The 24,032-nt window shown below is 40.2% G+C and overlaps 1 protein-coding gene across 1 annotated transcript in view; it reads left to right on the forward strand.

The window, feature by feature from the left end:
• Positions 1 to 24,032, forward strand: part of LOC126094706 (uncharacterized) — a 294,462-nt gene that overhangs the window by 224,476 nt on the left and 45,954 nt on the right. The window contains exon 2 of the mRNA XM_049909236.1: positions 12,501 to 12,734. Within this exon, the coding sequence (XP_049765193.1) occupies positions 12,501 to 12,734 (234 nt within the window). The remainder of the gene's footprint in view (positions 1 to 12,500; positions 12,735 to 24,032) is intronic.

Consider the following 24,032-nt stretch of genomic DNA (forward strand, 5'->3'; position numbering starts at 1 on the left):
ATTTGGAAACTCTGAACGTGACAGACCTGCAGCCTTAAGATGCTGTACTTGCTTCCGCGAACGTAACGATAATGTCTGCTGTAGTAAGTGAAGGTGACCGATAATGGAGTGACCAGACTTTTTAGCGCAGGTTGCGTCGGTAAGACATTGCGGGAAGGTTTTATAGCAGCTTTCAAGGCCAACTGTAAGATACACCTAGGAAACAAGACTTAATTAACGTAGTTGTACGAGTATTCATTATTTAAACTTCAGAAACGTCGTTGCAAGAGCGGAGGATCTCACGGCTAGGGGCAATCTGTATTTTTCTTGCATGTAATTTCGCTTCATATTTCAAAATGCGTCTCAAGAACATTTTGAAATCCCCCCAATATTGCATTCTGTAATAGCTGATTATTGGGCTTTGTTTACTCACGTACACTATCTGAGCGATAGCACTTGGACTCCTGTGTAATGCAGAATCGACTACTAGATGCCACGTGACGCGGGCTCAGCAGTGTAAAAGGAAGCGGGCAGTATTGTGTTCTTAGTAGAGAAGCAATAACAGCAGAATCAGTGGACCAAACTAGTGGAACAAATCACTCATGAGTTTCAAAGTGCTGCCAGCAGTCCAGCTCGCGTAATGACTGTGCGTAGGACGTTAAATGGGATGATGTATAATGGTCGACAATTTCTCTTAAGTCGTATGTTTCTGCAGCAAATGCTAAGCGATGATTGAGATGGTGTAAAGAGCGTCGGCACTGGGAAGTGGCCGGCAGCAGTGACCGAGCGGTTCTAGGCGCTTCAGTCCGGAACCGCGCTGCTGCTACTATAATAACGTATACTTTTGCATGTTCAGCATCCACCATTACCCGAACTGCATTGCCTATCTATGCGTATTCAGTCATCAAGGAATAAAAATTTCTCCAGTAGCATATGCACTACCAAAGTTACTTCTTCAGGGAATATGGTCAAAATGGTTCAAATGGCTCGGAGCACTATGGGACTTAACTGCAGAGGTCATCAGTCCCCTAGAACTTAGAACTACTTAAAGCTAACTAACCTAAGGACATCACACACATCCATGCCCGAGGCAGGATTCGAACCTGCGACCGTAGCGGTCGCGCGGTTCCAGCCTGTAGCGCCTAGAACCGCTCGGCCTTCCCGGTCGGCTACTGACTTAACACTAAATTGAAATGTGTAATCGGTCCTTATTTGTTCTTGTCATATTGTTGGGGCCGGCCACTGTGGCCGAGCGGTTCTAGGCGCTTCAGTCCAGAACCGCGCTGCTGCTACCGTCGCAGGTTCGAATCCTGAATCGGGCATGGATGTGTGTGGTGTCCTTAGGTTAGTTAGGTTTAAGTAGTTCTCAGTCTAGGGGACTTAGGACCTCAGATGTTAAGTCCCATATGGTTTAGAGCCATTTGAACCGGGGAGTGGATGATTGGAAACGAGTTATTTTGAGTGTCAAATATCGCTGTACTTCTTGGCAATCCGATGAACGGGTTTGCGTTTGGCGTTGCCTGCCATCATGTGTGGTGCCAGCAGTGAAGTACGAAGTTAGCCTTTTGGTATTGGTGTGTTTTTCGTGGTTAGGGGGCGGTCCTCTTATTTCACTTAAGAAATCATTTAATGCTGAAGGATATGAAACCTTTTTACACCATTGTACTCGTAGAGTAGAGGAACAATTTGGAGCTAATGATTGTATCAGCATGAAAATCCACCATGTCATAAAGCAGCGTCTGTGAGGCAATGGATTGTGGATAATAACATCCCTGAAGTAAACTGGATTGCCCTTAGTCCCGACTTGAACCCAGTGGAACTCTTCTGGAAAGAATGAGAACGTCACCTTTTCTGTAGACGCCAGCATCCAATATCACCTCCTTCTCTGGTTTGGCTCTCGAAGATGAATGGGCTGTTATTCCTACAGAGACATTCAGACACCTCACTGAAAGTGTCTCAAGCAGAGCACAAGCCGTCGTAAGGGTGGGACGTACCTCATTTAATGTCCGCTAATAGGTAACCAGATATTTTTGATCAGATCGTGTACTTACCTCGATCTGTTCAAACTATAAAGTAAAATTTCATACATATTCATCGTAATATTAATTTAACAACAAAACTGTATTGTATAAAACCTTTTTGTTTCACAACTAGATACAAGAATAAATTTTTGGGCGAATCCACTCTTGAACAAAAATCGTAAAGTCGCCCATTGGAGACACATAACAGTCTCAAACCCAGTTATAAGAGCACACTGGTCACGTTGGAGCACCTGCAGATGCTGTAGAACTATACCAGCCATTCATGTGAACCTCTACTGCTGCTTTCAGACACGTCAGTGAAGTGATGTTTTTGTGCCAGTCAGCTGTATGGATTAAGCACAGTAAGATCGATCGACGTAGAGACATGACACAATGGCAGAAAGGGGCGATCGTGTTTGGACGCACCGTCGACCACACCATGAGTGAACTATTGCTGTTGTCAGTGAATGCAGCTTCATTTCAACCAGTTTGCGATCCTCTATCTACAACGATACTCTGCCAGTCACCGTACGGTGCGTGGCGGAGGGTACCCTGTACCACTACTGGTCATTTGTTCCCTGTTCCACTCGCAAATAGAGCGAGGGAAAAGTGACTATCTATATGCATCCAGATTAACCTTGATTTCTCGTATTTTATCTTCGCGGTCCTAACGCACAATGTATGTTAGGGGGCAGTAGAATCGTGTGGCAGTCAGCTTCAAATGCCGGTTCTCTCAATTTTCTCAATAGTGTTTCTCGAAAAGAGCGTCACTTTCCCTCCAGGGATTTCCATTTGGGTTCCTGAAGCAACCCCGTAACACTTACGTGTTGTTCGAACCTATCGGTAACAAATCTAGCAGTCCGCCTCTGAATTGGTTCGGTGTCCCCCTTCAGTCCGACCTGGTACGGATCCTAAACACTCGAGCAGTACTCAAGAATAAGTCGCACGAGCGTCCTATATGCTGTGTCCTTTCCAGATGAATCACTCTTTCCTAAAACTCTCCCAAGAAACCGAAGTCAACCATTCGCCTTCCCCACCACTGTCCTCACATGTTCGTTCCATTTCACATCGCTTTGCAGCGTTATTCCAGATATTTAAAAGAATTGAATGTATCAAGCACGACACTAGCAATACTGAATCCGAACATTACAAGTTTGATCTTCCTACTCATCCGCGTTAACTTATATTTTTCCCTATTTAGAGCTAGGTGCCATTCATCACACCAACTAAGTCGTCTTCTATCTTTCTACAGTCACCCAACTTCGACACCTTACCGTACACCACAGCATCATCAGCAAATAACGCAGATTTGTGTATGTAGGGAATAACAGCGGTCCCACAACACTTCGCTGGGGCACTCTGACTATACTCTTGTATCTGATGTACACTCGCCGTCGAGGACAGCTTACTGGGTACTGTTATTTAAGAAGTCTTCGAGTCACTCAAATTTCTGTGAACGTATTCCATATGCTCGTGCCTTCAGTAAGAAGGGAAATTCATGCAGTGTGAAACTGAACCACTTTACCATTTCTGTCCTCATTTCTATTCCCCTTCCTTGCTGCTCTCTCTCCCGTCTCATTCCTTTCTTTAACCATAATCCGTCTGAAGAGACCCCTTTTATAATTATTTAATTAATTTTTCAACGAATTACAGTCACTTGCTCCAATAGTACCAGTGGTAACGAAACTTTGCATACACCAGGGCATTGTCCTTGTTATTATATCATCCGTCAGTTGTTTGGACTGCTGCCATTTACGTACTTTATCCAAAGTTGATGATTGTTTTGCCAAGTCCAGTGTCCACATTCAGTTTTATGTTAATAACTTCTCTAATACCTTTTCACCAAAGATTTTATAACATTATGTTCAACTTTCGGTTTTATGCAAATAAATTTTATATTGTGTGCAGATTTTAATTAGGCATTATCTGGTGTGACATAATTATTGATTTTAATTTTAATTGTTAATTTATTAATTTCACATTTCCAAAGATATTGACGACCGTCACTTGTCTGTTTTTTGGCAAAGATAGGCTGGAGGGGGGAGATGGGTTTTGGAGGCAAGTTTTAACGGCAGTTGAATGCACGTGGCTCGTTGTGATGGAACATTTTGGAAGTGGAAATGTGTTTGTATTAATCGTAAATAAACGACGATGATTCAAAGAAAAATTATGCAGATTATTATTGTGTGATACACATATAGGAAGACCAGCTACAGTAAGACCTAGGATTTCCTTTCCTAGCGGAGCAGTCTACATCCAAAGGTATAAATTAAGTATTGCCTTTCCCAGCAACAGAGAACTGAGTTTATAAATACAATTCTTTTAGCTTACCGGGTGTTTATCTGGTGGTGGAGGAGAGAAATATATATGTGCCTAATACTATAACTGCACACATTACTATTCGATGTAGCCTTTAACGTGTGAAGAATCCTCTCATCACATCGAGAGTAAATGGAATGCTCCCCAAAGTAGCGGGAACATTTCAAGTGAATATTTGGAGTCGGGTACCTCGCAAAAGGACAATGTTCACACTGGCAGATAAAGCAGCACGCCTACAATGGGCCAAAAGTGGAGAAACAAGACAGTAGCTGACTTGAGCAGAGCGGAAAGACGATTCGCGAATTTGCCTATTTCAAATGATAACTGTGCATCGTGTGCACCTATGACACTTTGGACAGTTTTGGCTGCAGTGTGTACAGCCTGTAGTTGAAACTGTAGGTGGTTCTGCCATGTTTATCGAGCATTTTTCGACCATGATATGAGCCCACTCATTCAGATTGCCGTGAACATGGACCGGCATATTTATTTCAACGTTCTCGGTGACCACGTGTTGCCCTTCCTTCTACGTCACCAAGCTGTTGGAACTCAAGTCTTCCAAGATGAAAACATCCTTGTTCACAGGGCATTCGTTTCTGGTATTACGAACATTCATGCACCCTGTACCCATTCAAATGGCTCACTAAATCACTCTATCTTAATCCTGTATAAAATGTATGGGGCTTCTTGGAACAATGGGGAAATCTAGCAATCAGCATCCCAACTGTTTAGTAGCTCTGTGAGAACCATCTGGATACAGGTATAACATAGTAGAAGAAATTTATGGACACACTACCTCATCAAAGTGAGCCAGTTATCGTGTTACACAGTATTACAGTGATATCTCCTGCGGATAACAACTATTTTGTCTGATGTGTCTGTGTGAATTTCTAAGGGACCAAACTGCTGAGGTCACGGTCCCTAGACTTACCCACTACTCTAACTTATGCTAAGAACAAAACACACACACACACACACACACACACACACACACACACACACACACACATGCCCGAGGGAGGACTCGAACCTCCGGCGGGCGTCTGATGTGCTTATGGAGGCATAGTCTCATGGCAGTACGATTGATGGACTTCCAGCCATGTGAAATGTCGAGATTTCGGCCGAGTGCTCCTTGGCCATTGTTAAGTGATGACTCTCATCCTTACATACATTAGTCGTAGATCAGTCCGTTCTTATGCAAGACATTGTTTCCTCCCTGCATCTGTCACACTCGCCTTAGGTTCACGATGGATATGTTTCACACACATTGTCTTTGTTGATTATCAGGTATTTTTATCTCTATATCTTTTTTTAATTGCGCTATCCTAGATCCTGTTAGCCTGTCTGATGACAGAGGTGTAGTTCAATTCAGTTTTATGTCTCTTTTCCAATGTGTGTCCACTATTCAGTTACTTCCGGCCTACAAATAAATGATTACATCTCAGAAAAATTGAATGATTTATTCAAGAGAAAGAGCTTCAAGAATTGAGCAAGTAATAACGCGTCGCTCCACCTCTGGCCCTTAAGCAAGCAGTTATTCGGCTTTACGTTGATAGAGAGAGTTGGTGGATGTCCTCCTGAGGGATATCGTGCCAAATTCTGTCCAGTTGACGCATTAGATAGTCAGAATCCCGAGCTGGTTGGAAGGTCCTGCTCATAATGCTCCAAACGTTCTTAATTGGGAGAGATCCAACGACGTTGTTGGCCAAGGTAGGGTTTGGCAAGCACGAAGACGGGCATTATCTTGCTGAAATGTAAGGCCAGGATGGCTTGCCATAAAGGGCAGCAAAACGGGGTGTAGAATATCGTCGACATACCGCTATGCTGTAAGACTGCTGCAGATGACAACCAAAGGGATCCTGCTATGAAAAGAAATGACATCCCAGACCATCACTCCTGTTTGTCGGGCTATTTGGAGTGTGATAGTCATGTTGGTATCCCACCGCCCTTTGGGGCGTCTCCAGACACTTCACGGATGGTCATCAGGGCTCGCTTCGAAGCAGGACTTCCAGGCCGATGACGTATCTGGAGACGCCCCGGACAGTGGGAGGATACCAACCTGACTGTCACCTGCCAAGCGGCCCGACAGGAGCCTTTTGTTGTCATCCTCGGCATCCTTACCGCACAGCGGTACGTCTACGATATTCTACGCCCCTTTCTGTTGCCCTTTATGGCAAGCCATCCTGGCCTTACATTTTAGCAAGATAATGCCCGCCCGCACACAATGAGAGTTTCTACTACTTGTCTTCGTGCTAGCGAAACCCTACCTTGGCCAGCAACGTCGCTGGATCTCTCCCAATTGAGAACGTTTGGAACATTATGAGCACGGCTCTCCAACCAGCTCGGGATTTTGACGATCTAGTGCGCCATTTGGACATAATTTGGCACGATATCCCTCAGCAGCACATCCAAAAACTCTGTCAATCAGTGCAAAGCCGAATAACTGCTTGAACAAGGGTCAGAGGTGGACCAACGCCTTATTGACTTGTTCAATTTGTGAAGCTCTTTCTCTTGAATAAATTATCCAGTGTACCTATAATTGTAATCATGTGATTGTCTGTACATGTACATCGCATTCACCGATTTCTGTGCCATTTGGATATTTCATTCGTAGTGTGTCGTTTCCTCTGTCTTAGAGTGTATGTCCGCATTTTGTGAATGGTAGAAGCTCTGAGGCCTACCTTTCACCTGTTCTTTTTTCTAAGGAAGTCATTAAATGAAGTTTGAATTAAGTTTTATTTGATTCTGCAGGATTACACTGTGTACAAAACACTTGCGTGTAATGTAGGACATGTCAAGAATAGTAAACATTTCGGTATTACTTTTTTCCCCATGAAGGGTCCATATTGATTTCACTCTTTGACACTGTTGATTACAAAAAACAGGGGTAGTCCCTTTAACAACGCAAAATTCATTTTCCGTCTGGTATCCTCGAATGTCTTTTAAAAGTTAGTGTTACATATATTATCACTAGTGTTTTGAGGCAGACTTCTTGGTAACTTGATACTGCTGTCTTTTGCCAAGTATCATCAGTCGGTGCTTTGTTCTTCGTATGCTGTACTTGTTTTGCGTGTAGTGGTTGTGTAGACTGTAGTGGTTGTTATAATAATAGGCAGATCAAGGACATCTCACTATATTACAACATTGCCAGTTAGTAATAATTTCCAGTGCCAGTAAAAATACTGGGAAAATGTCATGCATCTCTATTTTTAGCCTAAAATATGAAGTAGTATTTTCCAAAAGAAAATTACTGCCTCTCATTACGAAAAAATAAAAGCTAACGCTACAAGAAATTTTCTAGAAATTTTACTTCGACTGTGGAAACAGCGAGGAACAAGTATATTAAAAACTATTTCATTCCTGGGTGATGGACTGATAAAGCAACCTTTTTTACATTTAACTTGCATATTTGGACTGAAAGAAATGTATCAATATTCTCATAGTTTATAGACGTGTGCGATTCGTATGTAGTCGTGAAAACATGAACGTATTCCGAGATAAAAAATTAAATATCGTAAACGGTGTGAAATTGAGCAAATAATCGCTGATGAATTTGAGTTCTGTTGGACCTCGTAGTAACTTCACCGAGCGAGATGTCGCAGTGGTTTGCACATTGGGACTTGCATTTGGCAGGATGATGGTTCAAATCCTCATCTGGCCATCCAGATTTCGTGAATTACCTAAATCGCTCCAGGCGAATGCCGGGATGGTTCCTTTGAATGGCACGGTCGATTTCCTTATCCATCCTTCCTGAATCGGAGCTTGTTCTCCGTGTCTAATGACCCCGTTGTCAACGAGTCGCTAAACACTAATGTTCCTTCCATCTCGCCTTCGTAGAAATGTGTGGCGAGGATGTTATTAGGAAAATTATAAAAGTAATTCTGGTAACTTCTGAAACATCAGTACTATATCCTGTCACCTATGAAAGACATATACTGTACTTGCGAGATTCTCTGTGCGCATGCAGCAACCAGGATTGTAGTCCCTACGGCTTATCTTAATAAGACTTAGAATATTCCCTGGAGCCCGAATGGGTTATATTTGCAGCTCTTACAGACGCTTCATCACTACACTCATCACACGTAAAACACCGATGTTCGCTATACAAAGGCGCCTATAGATATTTTCCAGCCCCATTGTTGAAATGGGTTTGTGATACCGAGATTTTGTCCACATAAAACGCAGGCATACTCCGTATGCAGTAAATCCGTGGTACACAAAAACGTAACTCTCAAGGTGGCACTATCCCCTCATTCCATAACAGTTTGCACTAATCGTCACATTTTCTGATTTTAAAGCTGATGTCATATGTAATTTGGAAGGAGAAGAATTTACGTCTCCAGCCATCATTAGGGATAGCAGTTACCGCTGAAACAACCGATTTTTTGTTATATCGTTTTTTTTTCAACTCCAGTTTAAACGGAGTGACATGTTTTTGAAATAACTGTCTTTCGGTTTTTTATTCCTGTTACTTACTATAATGGAGAAAGAAATCGAACAAAGATTGAAGAATTTTTACTCCTTTAGTTTCAAGACACATAGAATCAAAATATTAAATTAAATAGGGAAATAAAAGAAAACTGGTAAGTGGTTGACTACTACAAAAAGACACCAGTATTCTTCTATTGATTCTAATTTTGTGAAACTCTGCTCAAAAATCATTTTGCGAGGGGCTGCATACCACTATCTGGCCAGTACGAATAGTCACTGCTAAAGGGTGGAAACTGAGGTTGAAAAACTCTTTTTCTCGTGTTAATTTGTCTTTTTTCAAGGGCTACAAGCAGATGAACACATGTTATGTAGACACAGGCTACTTCCTATTTTTATTGTAAACTATGAATGAAGTGATAAGTTTTATGTTGTCTCCATATATTGTGTCACAAATTGGTTAATCTCTTAAAGTAAATGGAGCAGTGTGCTTCGTTGGTTATCGCACTTCTTAAAATTACTTCCTGACTAGGGATGGCGTCCTTCTGTAATACCACTGATGTCTGACGACGGCAGTGAGGAACTACCATACACACCAAATGGGGCAAGACTCGCCCACTGCATGTACAGGCATACCATCTAACAGAGCATGCCAAATAGTTACAGCTACACTATAGTCTCAGTAATGCTGAACCAGTTCTTACGCCATGTGTTTGTTGTTCATTTCTGTCGAGACTGTGATTATAATAGCACTGTTCGCTTTTGCAATTTTCTATAATAACGCAATATTTCAGAGCAATGCAAATTTACGAATAAAAATTTCTCGGCCTTTAAAAAAGGTTTGTTTAAGAACTAAAGTATATTGCTATGCCACTATGGCTAATTGATATTTCGACTTTTATATACTGTTATTAGTCAAAAATAAAACACCTGTTATAACCGAGACCAAACTAATACTGAAAACTGCCGGTTATTCAGAACTAAAACACTAGAATCGGATTTAACCGATCGGTTTCTCCCTTCCCTAGCCTTCACCCTCAATTTTCTATTTTGGCACTGTCATGCATATCTACACTGTTCGACACAATAAAACCCTCCTATTGTCTCCCATTGCGATGCAGAAGTTTGATATTTGGGTCAAAGATACCTAGAGCCTTCATCAGTAATGGTGCAAGAGCGTGGCGCACTGTGACGTCACGTTTGGGCCCAGCGGCGCTTCTAACAGGGAGGTGTTGACACGTGCAACAAAAAGGACAGAGCTGAGTTCATATTAGGTGTAAGTTGGGTAAATGATGTCATATTGGCATAAAATTTTACAAATTTGCCCAACGCCATCGTGGACGCGTCAGACTATGGGAAGGTCGTCACAACCCCTCTTACCCACATTTCACCCCTTCTTTTGTCATCTCTGCGATGAGGGTCAGAACTGCGACGACGCCCAGCATTAAACGATGCAGGTTTTTTTTCTGGGGGCCAAGGAAAACATTTCAGACATGACGCCGCTCACAATCGACACGAAAAGATTTCAGGGGGCAACGTAAATGGCGTCAACAAAACCATCTCTTTCCTTGGGGCATTGATTCTCACACATTCCGCGCTCGAAGAGAATAGTTCACAGTGTGCTGAACAACAGGACCGCGTTCTTGACAGTCTTTGACGCTGCTGACATCCTCCAGATGATTTAATCCTTCTCTAAGGACAGCACATGCTTGAAACCCCACCGAACGTGATCGCTCCCCCTTGGAGTGTAGTGCGACCACAATTTTTGCTCTGGTGTACAGGGTGGAACCACCAGGATCCGTTCAAAATCATTCGACGAAATTTGAAAATGAACTGAAGCAAACAAGGGTGTTACGCTTTGTCAGCCCTCCTGCGGCGTAATCACAGGGCTGGGGGTGTGCGGGGAGGGGTGTGTGACAAAGACATGCACCTGGATATAACAGAAAAGAATCACACTGAGAATCCCCCCCCCCCCCCCCCAGTTCGGTAGCACCCTCGTTGTCACTGGCACACCTACGTCAGACACTTTAAAAATGTTCCTGTGCAGAGACAGCCATTCAGCGATTCCTAGGCGTTGGCATGACAGGCATTCATTTTGACACCCCTTCGGTGCCACTGAGGAAAGAGGAAGAAAGAAGAATAGAAGCTTTTGAGATGTGCATTTGGAGAAGGATGAAAGGGATAAAACTGGTACACAAACAAGGAGATGAGGAGACGTTGAGAAGAGTTGGGGAAGAGGGAGAAATTTAGAAATAATCACGAAGAGGAAACTCAGTTGGTTTAGACACTGGATGAGAGGAGATTGTTTACTGATGGCTGCTACGGAAGGAATGATGAATGGAAGAAGAAGAAGAAGAAGAAGACGCAGAAGGTACCAGATGGTGGATAGTATAAGGATAGGAAACATTTAAGAGAGAAAGAAAGAATAGCAAATGATAGGACTGAGTGGAGAGCTACATGTGAAGACCCAACCAAACTCAGAACACTGATGATGACGATGATTAGATATCTAATGTGGCCAGCGGTCACTACTTCAGCTACATATCGCCATTCACCTGAGATATGTCAAAATGACTACATGCCACAATATTTTTTAAAGTGCCCCACGTAGGTACATAGTTGGCACGGAGGATGATGCCGAACGAACGTGGGGGGTGGAGCTTTGTCTTACAGGTACTCTATGCCGTTTTATTTATTCCTTCATGTGTCATGTCGCATCCCACCACCTTTCCTGTGATGCCACACAGGAAGGCAAGAAAAAGGAGAACTGAAAAAGAGTAAATACTCTTTGCTACTTTGGATCACATTCGAATTTCATTGACTGGTTTTGAATGGTCGCTGGTTGTTCCACCCCATGTACTAGAGCAAAAATTATGTTTTTGCTACACTACAAATGGGTTTAATCATATTCAGTGGAGTTACAGCCCCTTGATATACTTAGCGAAGGGTTGAATCATCCCGGGGGTGTCAGCAGTGGTAAAAGTTGTCAAGAACGTCGTCCTGTTGCACACTACACTGCAAACTGTCATTTCCGACAGAGAAATGTAAGTAAATGAACACACCAAGAGAAGGGATCATTTTGTTGGCACACTTGATGCCACGTCCTGAGGGATTTAATGTTTATTCTGAGTGACAGTGTGCCTGAAATGTTTCCCCCAGCGAAACCCACATGATCTGAAGGCTGGGTACCAAGTTTCTGACCTCCATCACAGAGGCATCAAGAGAAGGGTTGAGATTTGGGTAAGGGGAGGTGTGAGGACGTTCCCATCACGTTACGTGTCCACGGTTGTGTTGAGCAAAATTGTGGTTAAATTTGGTATCAGTGTGACATCATTAATACACCTTACACCTCACATGAACTTCTTGACCTCTGGACATTTTTTACAACTTCCAGCCCTTTATACCTAGGCTGTAGGTCACTGCCTTCAAGAAGTTCCCCATCGTCTGCAATGTTTGAAATATCAGTTGTCACAGTATTGTTTCAACTGTTGCTGCCATGAAGTAGCACATTCAGTAACATTTTCTACATAAAAATATAATGAAGAGTTCTTTAAAATTATACAGAAATAAAATATGATCCAATGTAACAACTTTATCACGTAATCAGGATGTAGTTATTATAATCTTACATTGCAGGGCCTATTTTCTGCCAAAACTGTTATTATTATGTTTTTACAAATGTGTATTTTAATAGACATGCAAGCAAATTCTACAGCAGTTAAAAAAACTCTTAATCTGTTGTTTTTGTGTTTACAGACGATAACTGGCCTGTTGGTCATCTGGAGTTACATGGTACTACCAACTCTGGCCCAAGTTCTTGTTCAAGAAGTGGGTGTTGGTGATATTGCAGTTTTGCCATGTCCCAGCAATGATGACAACCACCGCTTTCAGTTCTGGCAGCTGACAGGAAATGAGGTCATTGGTCCAGGAAATACCATAAATCGCGAAAAATACAAGTATGAAGTGTTGTCAGGGACTCTGTACATCAGAGTAAGTACTAAAATTCTCACTTGTGACTCTTTCCAAAAAAGGTATACCATATTCTGATAGTATTTGCAGTGTAAATCAGTTCTGTGGGAACTGGAACCTTCAGTCTTTAAAACTGTAATTTATTTGTGTTTTTAAAATCATAAGACTTAGTTTAGTAAAGTACAGGAAATGCAGTTTTCAATTTGGGTAGAATGTTTTGATAACAATGTTAATATTTTATAAATCTAATGGCTTCATTATCCATGGAATCACAAGGATATTACCAGTCAATTGGAGATATATAAAACACACATCAGTTTCAGGAACTACACTACAGCACTGAAAAGAATTGTATTGCAGTGACATAAATATTTTGTTATCAGAATTGCGTTACTCACCATAATTTCTAACTGTGGTGAATAAGTTTATAATGATCCAGTTGTTTTTCTTTTCTGTTATAACTGCAATAACAACAAAGGTCAGTTTCTTCTCACTCATGTAGCTTTCAGTGAAACTTTGAGGTCTGGCAATGGTGTTAGAGATGCTCCTTATCTGCTGAGTAGATACTTGAACAAATTTTTCTTTCTTTCATAAGCCATTTTTTTCAAATTCAACTGTAGAAGCATCAGCTTATTCATGGATGATTACTTATAGTTATAATGCAGGCACTGTAACATGGCAGTCAGCTGCAAGTATAAACAAATGTGAAGTTAAACTGGCCAAGGGAGAGAAGCAGAGTGCAGAAATGACCCCCACCTTCCTATTTATATTTCATGATAAGAAAACAAAACAATAAGCAACTCCCACAAAAAGCAAAGTGGAGTACATAAAGCAAAAGGTAATGGCTACTGCGCAACTGATTACTCAGGTTATGCAACCAGAGATCAAAACACATTCCACCTAAAACTGCCACATTAGTGTCAACATAATACAATCTATTTTTGTTGACACACAATTATCCTGAACAAAACCACCTTAATACGCAAGAGTCTGCAGTGGTGGTCAGTACACAAGAGTCTGAAGTGGTAGTCTGAAAACCAAATTGATAGAGAACAAACTGCATTTCCATGCAGCTTACCAGCTACTTTCCAGAAAAATATTTTCAGTTTCTTATATATATCATATCTTACATTTTTCACAACTAGACTTGTAAGCAGATTAATAGAGTAGAATCCCAGTCACTATGGAGACTGGTCTAGGACATTGTCTCTCCTTGTGCATCCTGTTATACATTGTTCAACATACTGATCTACTGAACAAAGAGAACAAACTCCTGCATGAATGACAATATCAAGTAGATTTAAATTGTTATCCTAACAATCACAAAAGCTACTTTCATCCAACAGTTACCTAAAAAAGTCCTAAAATAGTGTATTAGTGCAATCTTTTCTCCTGTAAATCTTCTTTCTACTGCAGTTACATTGTCTATATTATAATCTTTATCTTTCCTTGACACAGAACATCTAAAAGTAATGTAATGTTTATTGGATCTGTAGACAATGAGCATTGTGTGAAACAAGTCGAATTTGTATCACAGATGGAAAACTATACATATGTCTAATAACTAACATTTAGCAAATTATGATTATGTACATCAATATTCTAGACATATGTTTAATAACTAGAATTTAGCAAATTATGATTGTGCAGATCAATATTCTAGGCCTATACCATATTAAATTACGATTTAGCTTACATCATCTATCCTATAGCTATATATGTTTCTGTATACTTTGAGAATTTCTGTTGTTGCTTTTAAGATCATATCATGTGGTTTACATAAGCTACATCCTCCCTCCCCTCTCCTCCCTATGAGGAGGAGGCTTGAATGCCTCAGCAATATAGATAGCTGCACTGTAGGTGCAACCACAGCAGAGTGGTATCTTTTGAGACACCAGACAAACATGTAGTTCCTGAAGAGAGACAGCAGCCTTTTCAGTAGTAGCAAGGGAAACAGTCTGGAAGATTGACTGATCTGGCCTTGTAACAATAATGAAAACAGACTTGCTGTGCTGGTACTGTGAGTGGCTGAAAGCATGGGGAAACTACAGCCATAATTTTTCCCGGGGGCATGTAGCTCTACTGTATGGTTCAATGGCGATGGCATCCTCTTTGGTAAAATATTTTGGAGCTAAAATAATCCTCCACTCAGAACTCTGGATGGAGACTACTTACAAGGGAACCTCCCCATCGCACCCCCATAGATTTAGTTATAAGTTGGCACAGTAGATAGGTTTTGAAAAACTGAACACAAATCAATGGAGAAAACAGGAAGATGTTGTGGGGAACTATGAAAAAAATAAGCAAAATATACAAACTGAGTAATCCATGAGCAAGATAGGCAACATTAAGGATGGTATGAAATCAAGAGCGCCGTAGTCCCGTGGTTAGCGTGAGCAGCTGCGGAACGAGAGATCCTTGGTTCAAGTCTTCCCTCGAGTGAAAATTTTAATTTTTTATTTTCAGACACTTATCAGAGTTCAGGCATTCACACATAATCACTTCACTCTCCAAAATTCCAGGACATGTTCAGATTTGCTTGGACATATGCAGGATTTGACGGTCTACACATGGAAAAATTTGAAAATATTAAAAACACGTTTTGACAGAGCACAGGGAAAACTGTGTGACTGTGAAACTGTTGCATTCATTTGTTGCAGTTTATGTGACAAACTCTTATGTTTTCATTACTTTTTTGGGAGTGATTATCACATCCACAAGAAAAAGAATCAGGCAATGTAGAAGAATCTTTTTACCCATTCGCCAAGTGTACAAGTTAGGTGGGTCGACAACATATTCCTGTCATGTGATGCACATGCCGTCACCAGTGTCATATAGAATATATCAGACATGTTTTCCCGTGGAGGAATCGGTTGACCTATGACCTTGCGATCAAATGTTTTCGGTTCCCATTGGAGAAGCACGTCCTTTTGTCTATTAATCACACGGTTTTGCGGTGCGGTCGCAAAACACAGGCACTAAACTTATTACAGTGAACAGAGACGGCAATGAACGAACGGACAGATCCTAACTTTGCAAAAATAAAGAAAGTAAACTTTTCACTCGAGGGAAGACTTGAACCAAGGACCTCTCGTTCCACAGCTGCTCACACTGACCATGGGACCACTGCACTCCTGAGCTCACACTGTCCCTGATGTTGCCTATCTTGCGCATGGACTACTCAGTTTGTATATTTTGCTTATTTTTTTCATAGTTCCCCCCATTTCTTCCTGTTTTCTCAATTGATCGGTGTTCAGTTTTTCAAGGCCTATCCACTGTGCCAACTTATAACTAAATCTGAGGGGGGTGCGATGGGGAGGTTCCGTTGTTAGAAGGACATTGTCATCAGTAAAAACAAACCTGGCATTCTAGGAATCTGAGGGTGGAATGTTAGATCCCTTAAATGAGCAGGTAGGCTAGAAAATTTATAAAGGGAAATGGATAGGTTAAAGTTAGATGTAGTGGGAATTAGTGAAGTTCAGTGGCAGGTAGAACAGGACTTCTGGTCAGGTGAATATGGGGCTGTAAATATAAAATCAAATAAGGGTAATGCAGGAGTAGGTAAAATAATGAATAAGAAAATAGGAATGTGGGTAAGCTACAGTGAACAGCATAGTGAACACATTGTTGTAGCCAAGATAGACACAAAACTGACACCCACTACAGTATAAGTTTGTGTGCCAACTAGCACTATAGATATTCAAGATCATTTTCAGGGACTGATGTTGGCCCTGACCACAATTTATTGGGTACAAACTGTAGATTAAAACTGAAGAAATTGCAGAAATGTAGAAAATTACAGAGATGATACCTGGAAAGTTTGAATGAACCAGAGGTTGTTGAGAGTTTCAGAGGAAGCATTTGGCAAGGAAAGGAATACAATAGAAAATCAATGTGTAGCTTTGAGAAATGAAATAGTGAAGGAAGCAGATGATCAAATGGGTAAAAAGACAAGATCTGCTAGAAACCCTTGGATAACATAGGAGATATAGAATTTAATTGATAAAAGGAGAAAACTTGAAACTGCAGTGAATGTAACAGTCGGAAGGGAATAAAAATGTCTGAGAAGTGAAATTGCAGGAAGTGCAAAATAGCTAAGTGGAATGGCTAGAAGACAGATGTAAAGATTAAGAAGCATATATCACTAGGGGAAAGATAGATACCACCTACAGGAAAATGGAAGAGGCCTTTGGAGAAAAGAGAAGCATCTTTATGAATATGAAGAGTTCTGATGGAAAAATGATTAGTAATCATTACTAGGTAAAGAATGAAAAGTTGAAAGGTGGAAGGAAAATATAGAAGGCTACACAAGTGATGTGTACTTGAAGGCAATATTATAAAAATGGAACATGACATAGATGAAGACAAGATGGGAGATATTATACTGCAAGAAGAATTTGACAGAGCACTGAAAGATCTAAATAAATAAGACTCCAGGAGGAAATGAGATTCCATTAGGACTACTGATAGCGTTGTGAGAGCCAGCACTTTCATCTCATGAGCAAGTTCTATGAGACAGGCAGAATACTCTCAGACACCAAGAAGAATATAATAACTCCAATTCCAAAGAAAGTAGATGCTGAAAGGTGTGAATATTACCAAACTGTCAGTTTCATGAGTCATGCTTGCAAATTATTAACATGAATTCTTTACTGAAGAATGGAAAACCTTGGGGAAGATCAGTTTGGATTCCAGAGAAATGTAGGAACATGCTAGGCAATACTGGCCCTATAACTTCTTTTAGAAAATACGTTAAGGGAAGGCAAACCTACATTTAAAGTATTTGTGGGCTTAAAGAAAATTTTTGACAATATTGATGAAAATATTTTGAAATTCTCAAGGTATCAGGGTAAAATACAGGGAGCGAAAGGCTATTTACAATTTGTATAGAAACCAGATGGCAGTCATAGGAGTCTAGAGGCATGAAAGGGAAGCAGTGGTTGAGAAGAGTGTAAGACAAGGTTGTAGCCTATCCCCAATCTTATTCAGTGTGTGCACTGAACAAGTGGTAAAGGAAATCAAAGAAAAATTTGGAGTAGGTATTAAAGTTCAGGGAGAAGAAATAAAAACTTTTGATATTTTCTGATGACATTGTAATTCAGTCAGAGACAGCAAGGGACTTGGAAGAGCAGTTAAATGGAATGGACAGTGTCTTGAAATGAGGATTAAGATGAACATGAACAAAGGCAAAACAAGGATAATGGAATGTAGTCAAATTAAATCAGGTGATGATGAGGGAATCAGATTAGGAAACAAGGCACTGAAAGTAGTAGATGAGTTTTGCTAGTTGCTGGGCAAAATAAATGACAGTAAAAGTACAGAGGATATAAAATGCAGACCGGCAATGGTTCTGAAGAAGAGAAAATTGTTAACATCAAATATACATTTAAGTGTTAGGAATTCTTTTCTGAAAGCTTTTGTGTAGGGTGTGGCCATGTATGCTTGTGTCAGGTTAGTTTGAGTATCAGGAACATATTTGCACTCTGTCCAGCATAGGAGCTCAGTTAAGTATATGCTTGGTAGTGATAGTGTCTTTTATTTTACTTACGTTTCTTTTTGTATGTAGTCATCAGATGATAAGTTTTTTAAAGATTGTAATTTTTACAAAGGTATAGAAGATATAATTTTTAAGTACAAAGATTTAATGCATAGCAAATTTATCTACAAATGTTAATACATTATACTTAAAGCTTAGAATTCTTTCAGTGAATACAAACCTTTATTTACAAGAAAAGAGTTTAATTTTGTTTTAAATGAATCCCCAATATGTACTCTTATGGATTCTGACAATTTGTTGTACTGCATTGAGTCACTGATATATGGACTGTGGTCTGTTACTTTTGTGAGTATGTGAAACCACAATAGTATGTCAAACCACAATAAAACACAAGCAATCAGACACTTTATTCGATCATGAACTGAATACATGTGACACTACAGAGAAAATACTCACTAATCGGAACATACAAGGCATTGGTGGAGAAAAAGCACAATGAATAAAAGTGATTAGAAAACAAAGGTACTCTGCACATCACTTTTTCAGTGATAGTCTATGACTAATTGTGTCACCACACAGCCTCCCCCTCGTAGACAAGAGCTCCTGGGTTGAAGGGATATTTATGCCATATGATCCTGCTAGCCCTCATGCAGTTTAGACTTAAAATATGAGAAACTGGCTGAGTGTCCCATGGAGATTGATTTGGCTGTGGTGTACTCTCATTGGCAACTGCATCAGTTGACATAGGCATCATGTGTGGAGACTGGTCAGGGGATGGTATAGGCTTATTGGCCACTGCACAATATGACATAAGTGTTGGATGATGCTAGGAAGCCCAGCTCCCAGCCTTGCCTGCATGGAGCAGACATACTGGTTTGATGGAAACCTTGGTGCATTTGCCAGTAACCACACTGTCACTGTGTGTTGCTTTCATTCCACTGCTGGATATGAACGCATGTAAGGCATTTGTAAAGAAGCTTTGACAGAGTCCATACATATCATAATGTGAGAACACATACTTATATCTTTGAGGACAAAAATAGTGGATCCATGTGGCAAGATACTATAGACAGACAAATGTTGGGAATGAAGTCTTTGATTTGATTGAATAAGAGTGGATGATCTATAGATGGATGATTACCTTGTTGGCTGAAAAACTCTAATTAAAATCTGATGCTTTCACTGTACACAAATTCCACTACCAAAGCACCAATATGGGGCTTGAATGTAGTATGTAGACTCAGTAACACTAGAGACAAAGCTGAAAACCAAGAAGAACCACGACACATAAGGCAGATTTTAAAGTTTGGTGTTAGTGTTCTGCCATTCTGTGACTGGCTGGACGATAACTTTAGGTATGATGATGGGTAAGACTGCTTAAATTTGCCAGTTCATGATACAAGGTGGACTCAAATTTATGGCCATAGTACTGTGTTGCATTTTGAACAGGGGTGATAAGTCTGACCAAGTCAATGAGCATATGACAAAATGCTGTGTGGACATGAACATAATCAAAGATTTGTTCCAAAAACCTGCTGGAACAAGAGGTTATGTTTGGTTTTGAGAAGAATTACACTACACTAGAAAGTTTTCCATTGGCATGTTCCATAGATGCAACCCTGTATTTTTGTTTTTGATAAGCTCTTCTAATTCCAAATCATTGTCATGTGGTATTGCCACTCACTTGCTGTCAATGGTTGCAGAAACCACATTAATTCTGGGAAAATAGTCATCCAAATTATCTGCACTTTATAAATGGCAGATAATGGTAGTAAACCAACTGATAAGTTCCAAATGGTGGAAGTGTCTTGGTGAGAATGAGTCCTTTGGTCTTGAAAGCAAAGGAAAGAGATTTGTGAACATTGTAAACTGTCAAGTGGCATGCCTCCACATTTAGCCTGAAATGTTTAATAGCTTAATATATTGCCAACAGTGCTCAGTTGTAGGCACTCCATTTAGCTTGCTACTTCAACAGTTAGTGGTAAAGAATGCCAATAATGTCTCTGGAGTCCAAGTGATGAGATGTTGTCTTCCTGAAGTTGGTCCCAACAATGTAGCAGCAAGAGGAACCTATAAGGCTGCAGAGTGGAAGAATTGGTGTCTGTAGAAGTTCACCACATCCAGAAAGTGGCATAATTGTCAAAAAGTGTCTGGAATGGGAAAAAACTGAACCATGTCAGTTTTATTCTCTAGGAGCTTAAAGCCAAAGGGTTAACACAGTGGCCAAAAAATGTCAGTTCTTTCTGTATGAGAATACATTTGTCTTTGGTGATCTGTGACCCATACTTTGAAAGTCAATAAAAAATAATTTTTGTTCGTCATGTTTGGATTGTGATTTTGAGAAAACTGACACATCATGCAGATAATCAAAACAGTGGAGCAGACCATGAAGCACCTCTTTGACAAAATACTGCCATGTTTGAACCATGTTCTTTAGACATACACCATTATGATGTATGCGAAGAGCTCGAAAGACATGATAACTGTCTTTTTAGTATATGTGCAGGTGCCACAGGAATCTGTTGATAGACTTTCTGGAAATTGATGACACTCAGTAGCTGAGCACCTGGAAAATCCTGGAAGTGGGGAACAGGATAACAGATGGAAGTTGTTCACACATTCAAAGCATGACAGTCCCCACAAGGATGCCAGGAACCATCTTTCTTCTCTTCCAAAGGAAGGAGCGACACCCATGGGCTGTTGGAATATTGAATAATCCCTGTGCTTAATAAATCCTCAAATTCTTTCTTCACTGCTGCTTTACATTTCAGGTGTGAACTTCAGAACTGTCTACCATAGTTTTAATGTGATAGGTACTGTTATGTACCACCCCAAGGGTTGAGGGGTGAGGGAGGTCAGGCAGAAGATTCACATCAGTCAAGGATGTCAAGGAAGGAAAGTTTTTGTTTAATGTTACCAGTTTAGTCTGAACTTTTTTTAGGGCTCTGGTGTGTTTGCCAATTTGAGAAGTAACACTTCATTTTCTATTACCTATGTCTGCTTTTACATCCTTTAAGACCAGTGCTTTTCCTGGTAACTCATTAGTAGTGCTCACTATGGTAAGAAGTTCCTCTTTCAATGAATCACTTGCTGACAGGCGAATCCATAGAATTCCACCTGGTCACTGCCACACTCAAAAGAAAGCTGTGATCCAGTTCATGATGGCTGCTTGAACAACCTGTTTGGCCCTAAAAAATCTCACTATTCTTACAGAGTTGAGCCTTTCATATGCAATTGACAATGTGACAGTGCTGCAGGAAATGAGACACAAAAATAGGTTCAGTGACATCAGCAGTCAGAAAGATCCACTGCAATTGCTTCTTAAAACCCAAGTTCACCTTCTTGATGTATTCTCCAAAGGTAGAGATTTTTATGCTGTTACCAGTAGCTGCAGGAAGCCAGAAGGGAACCAAAGATCACATTTTCAGCATCACTGGTTGAACATTGACATCTCATCTGAAGTAAATTAAGTATCTTAATGAATCACAGGTGTCCTAGTCATAAAAATGACTTGTACCAAAATTGTTTCCACCAGACGATTGCATTGATGTGGCAGAAAGAGTCACATTTCTGATACAAGGAAGGAATCCATCTTCTTGAGTTTGTCATGAGACAATCCAGATCATATGAAATGTTAGACCTTGCATTTGCTGTAATGGTGGACTGTAGGCACTTCACATTAGAAAAACTGGTGATTGCTGCTGCTGTTTGGGTAGTTGCATGTAGGAGTGCATTTTTCTAGCCTGTTGTTTGGAATGGAAATGATACCAGTGGGTGTAACTGCTTGTTGATGTCACATGCTGTGAGCTACTAGGACTCACTATGGTTTGCCAGAATTAACACTAGAGAGTGCTCACATCATGCTGGAGAGAGCTAAGTTGTTTAGGTATTGGAAGCTGATCTTGTGATGGCATCCACAGCAAGTACACTAACAATGCTATTGCCAGTTTGTGGGCCCCACACACATTGTCATGTAACAAAATAATATGCAATTGTTCAGCAATGATTAACCAGGAGACCAAGTTTACATCATTGTTTAATATGTTTTAGGTCATCCGCGCCTTCAGGGTAATCACTTGTGAATACATCAGTTCATAAGAAAGCTTGAATGGTATTAAAACCAGTGATTTATTAAATCACCAATTGAGTACTTGTCACACTACAAAGAAGATGCTCACTAAACAGAATGTGCAATGCACTGTTGTCAGAAAAAAAGCACACAAATAAAGCATAAGTTCAGAAAACAAATGTACTCTACACTTTACATTTCAGTGATAGTCTTCAACTAACTGCATCACCACACTTTTAGATGTTGTGTTGTAATGATGTACATCATAAAATTTACGCGACAAGAAATGTGATTTATATATGTACATCAGTGGCATATCCCCTCATCTCTATCACATAACTTAGAAATGGGGAAATTGTTCCATCCACAGTTATATCCTATAACATATAAATGGAAAAATTGCCCCATATTATGTTCACATGGTTTCCCCATCAAAGATTGTCATCCAAGAATTTACAATCTTCATTGTTTGTATTAGACTCTCTGCATATACTTCCTACACAGTTGTGGTGTGAGTTGGCTAATTAGAACTCTTGTAACTGTGATTTTGTGCTACTGACATTTAGGCTCTGGTTACTAATGTATTTGGTCACTTCTGATGTCCAATGTGTTGAAAAATGTGTTATATCCTCTTTTTACCACCATTGAACAGCAGAGAAGTGTCATCAGCATAAGTAATTTTATGGGAATGAGGAGGTTGTTCAGTATCATTTACATACACCAGAAAAAAAAAATTGTCCCAGTATTGACCCCTGTGGTATGCAGTGTGTTACTGTTTCAGTCACAGACTGAATCTTGATTTTTCTCATCCTGTTTTAATAATTTATATGTGGGCATTGTTACAGCCTTTTAGGTACATAGACAGGAGTTCAAGAGATGCGTGTTTCTTCAAGAGAAGTGTAGGGTTGACCAAATTGAAAGTCTTTGTGAGATCTGAAATTGTACCCACAGTATTCTTTTATTCATCTAGATAGCTATAGACTTTGTGCTAGACTTCTCTGGCAGCTGTAGTGGTGCTACTGTTTTTCGAAATCCATGCTGGGTTTCTGCAAGGAGATGGTTTTTTTGTGAAAGAGGCTCTAAGTTTTGCCCACATTACTTACTCCAAACTCGTACTAAGTGTAGGAATCAGTGACACTGACCTGCAGTTTGATTCTTCCTCCTTTCATCCCTTTTTATGTATTGATTTGATAATGCTCCTTTCCAGTACACTGGGAAACATATCTCCTTTGTTACAACAATCAGTGAGATATGTAATTGATATAATCATGATAATTGTGCATTTTTTAATATTCTGTGCCGGAGAAACATCCCAACCACCTGAGTGTTTCTTCTTTATCTGTAGAATTATTTCACTCATCCCTTATTCTTCTGCTTGCTCTTATTCAACACCCTTATCTGTTGTGCAGCAGTGTACTGAATTGTTGAGTGGATCTGTGTCTGGAACTATGGTACCAGTTAGGGAGATAAATTGCTTATTAAGAAAGTTACATACAGGTTTTTGGTCTTGTATCAGTTGACATTCATAGCCAATGTTTATTGATTCTCCCATATAAGTTTGTACGTGTTTTATGGTATTTGTTAATGAGGTTCCAGGAGGCATAGCTTACACTTGCTGACTGTGTGACTGATTCACTGTGGAAAGTTTTCTAAGATTTAGGACTTTTGACTTGAAACTTTGCATGGCACTGGTGTACTGTATGAAGAGGTCATGGATATTCTGTGAGAGCTTGACTAATTTTTTCTCACTGAT

Source organism: Schistocerca cancellata, chromosome 8 (genome assembly GCF_023864275.1).
Source record: "Schistocerca cancellata isolate TAMUIC-IGC-003103 chromosome 8, iqSchCanc2.1, whole genome shotgun sequence".
Classification (NCBI taxonomy): Eukaryota; Metazoa; Arthropoda; class Insecta; order Orthoptera; family Acrididae; genus Schistocerca; species Schistocerca cancellata.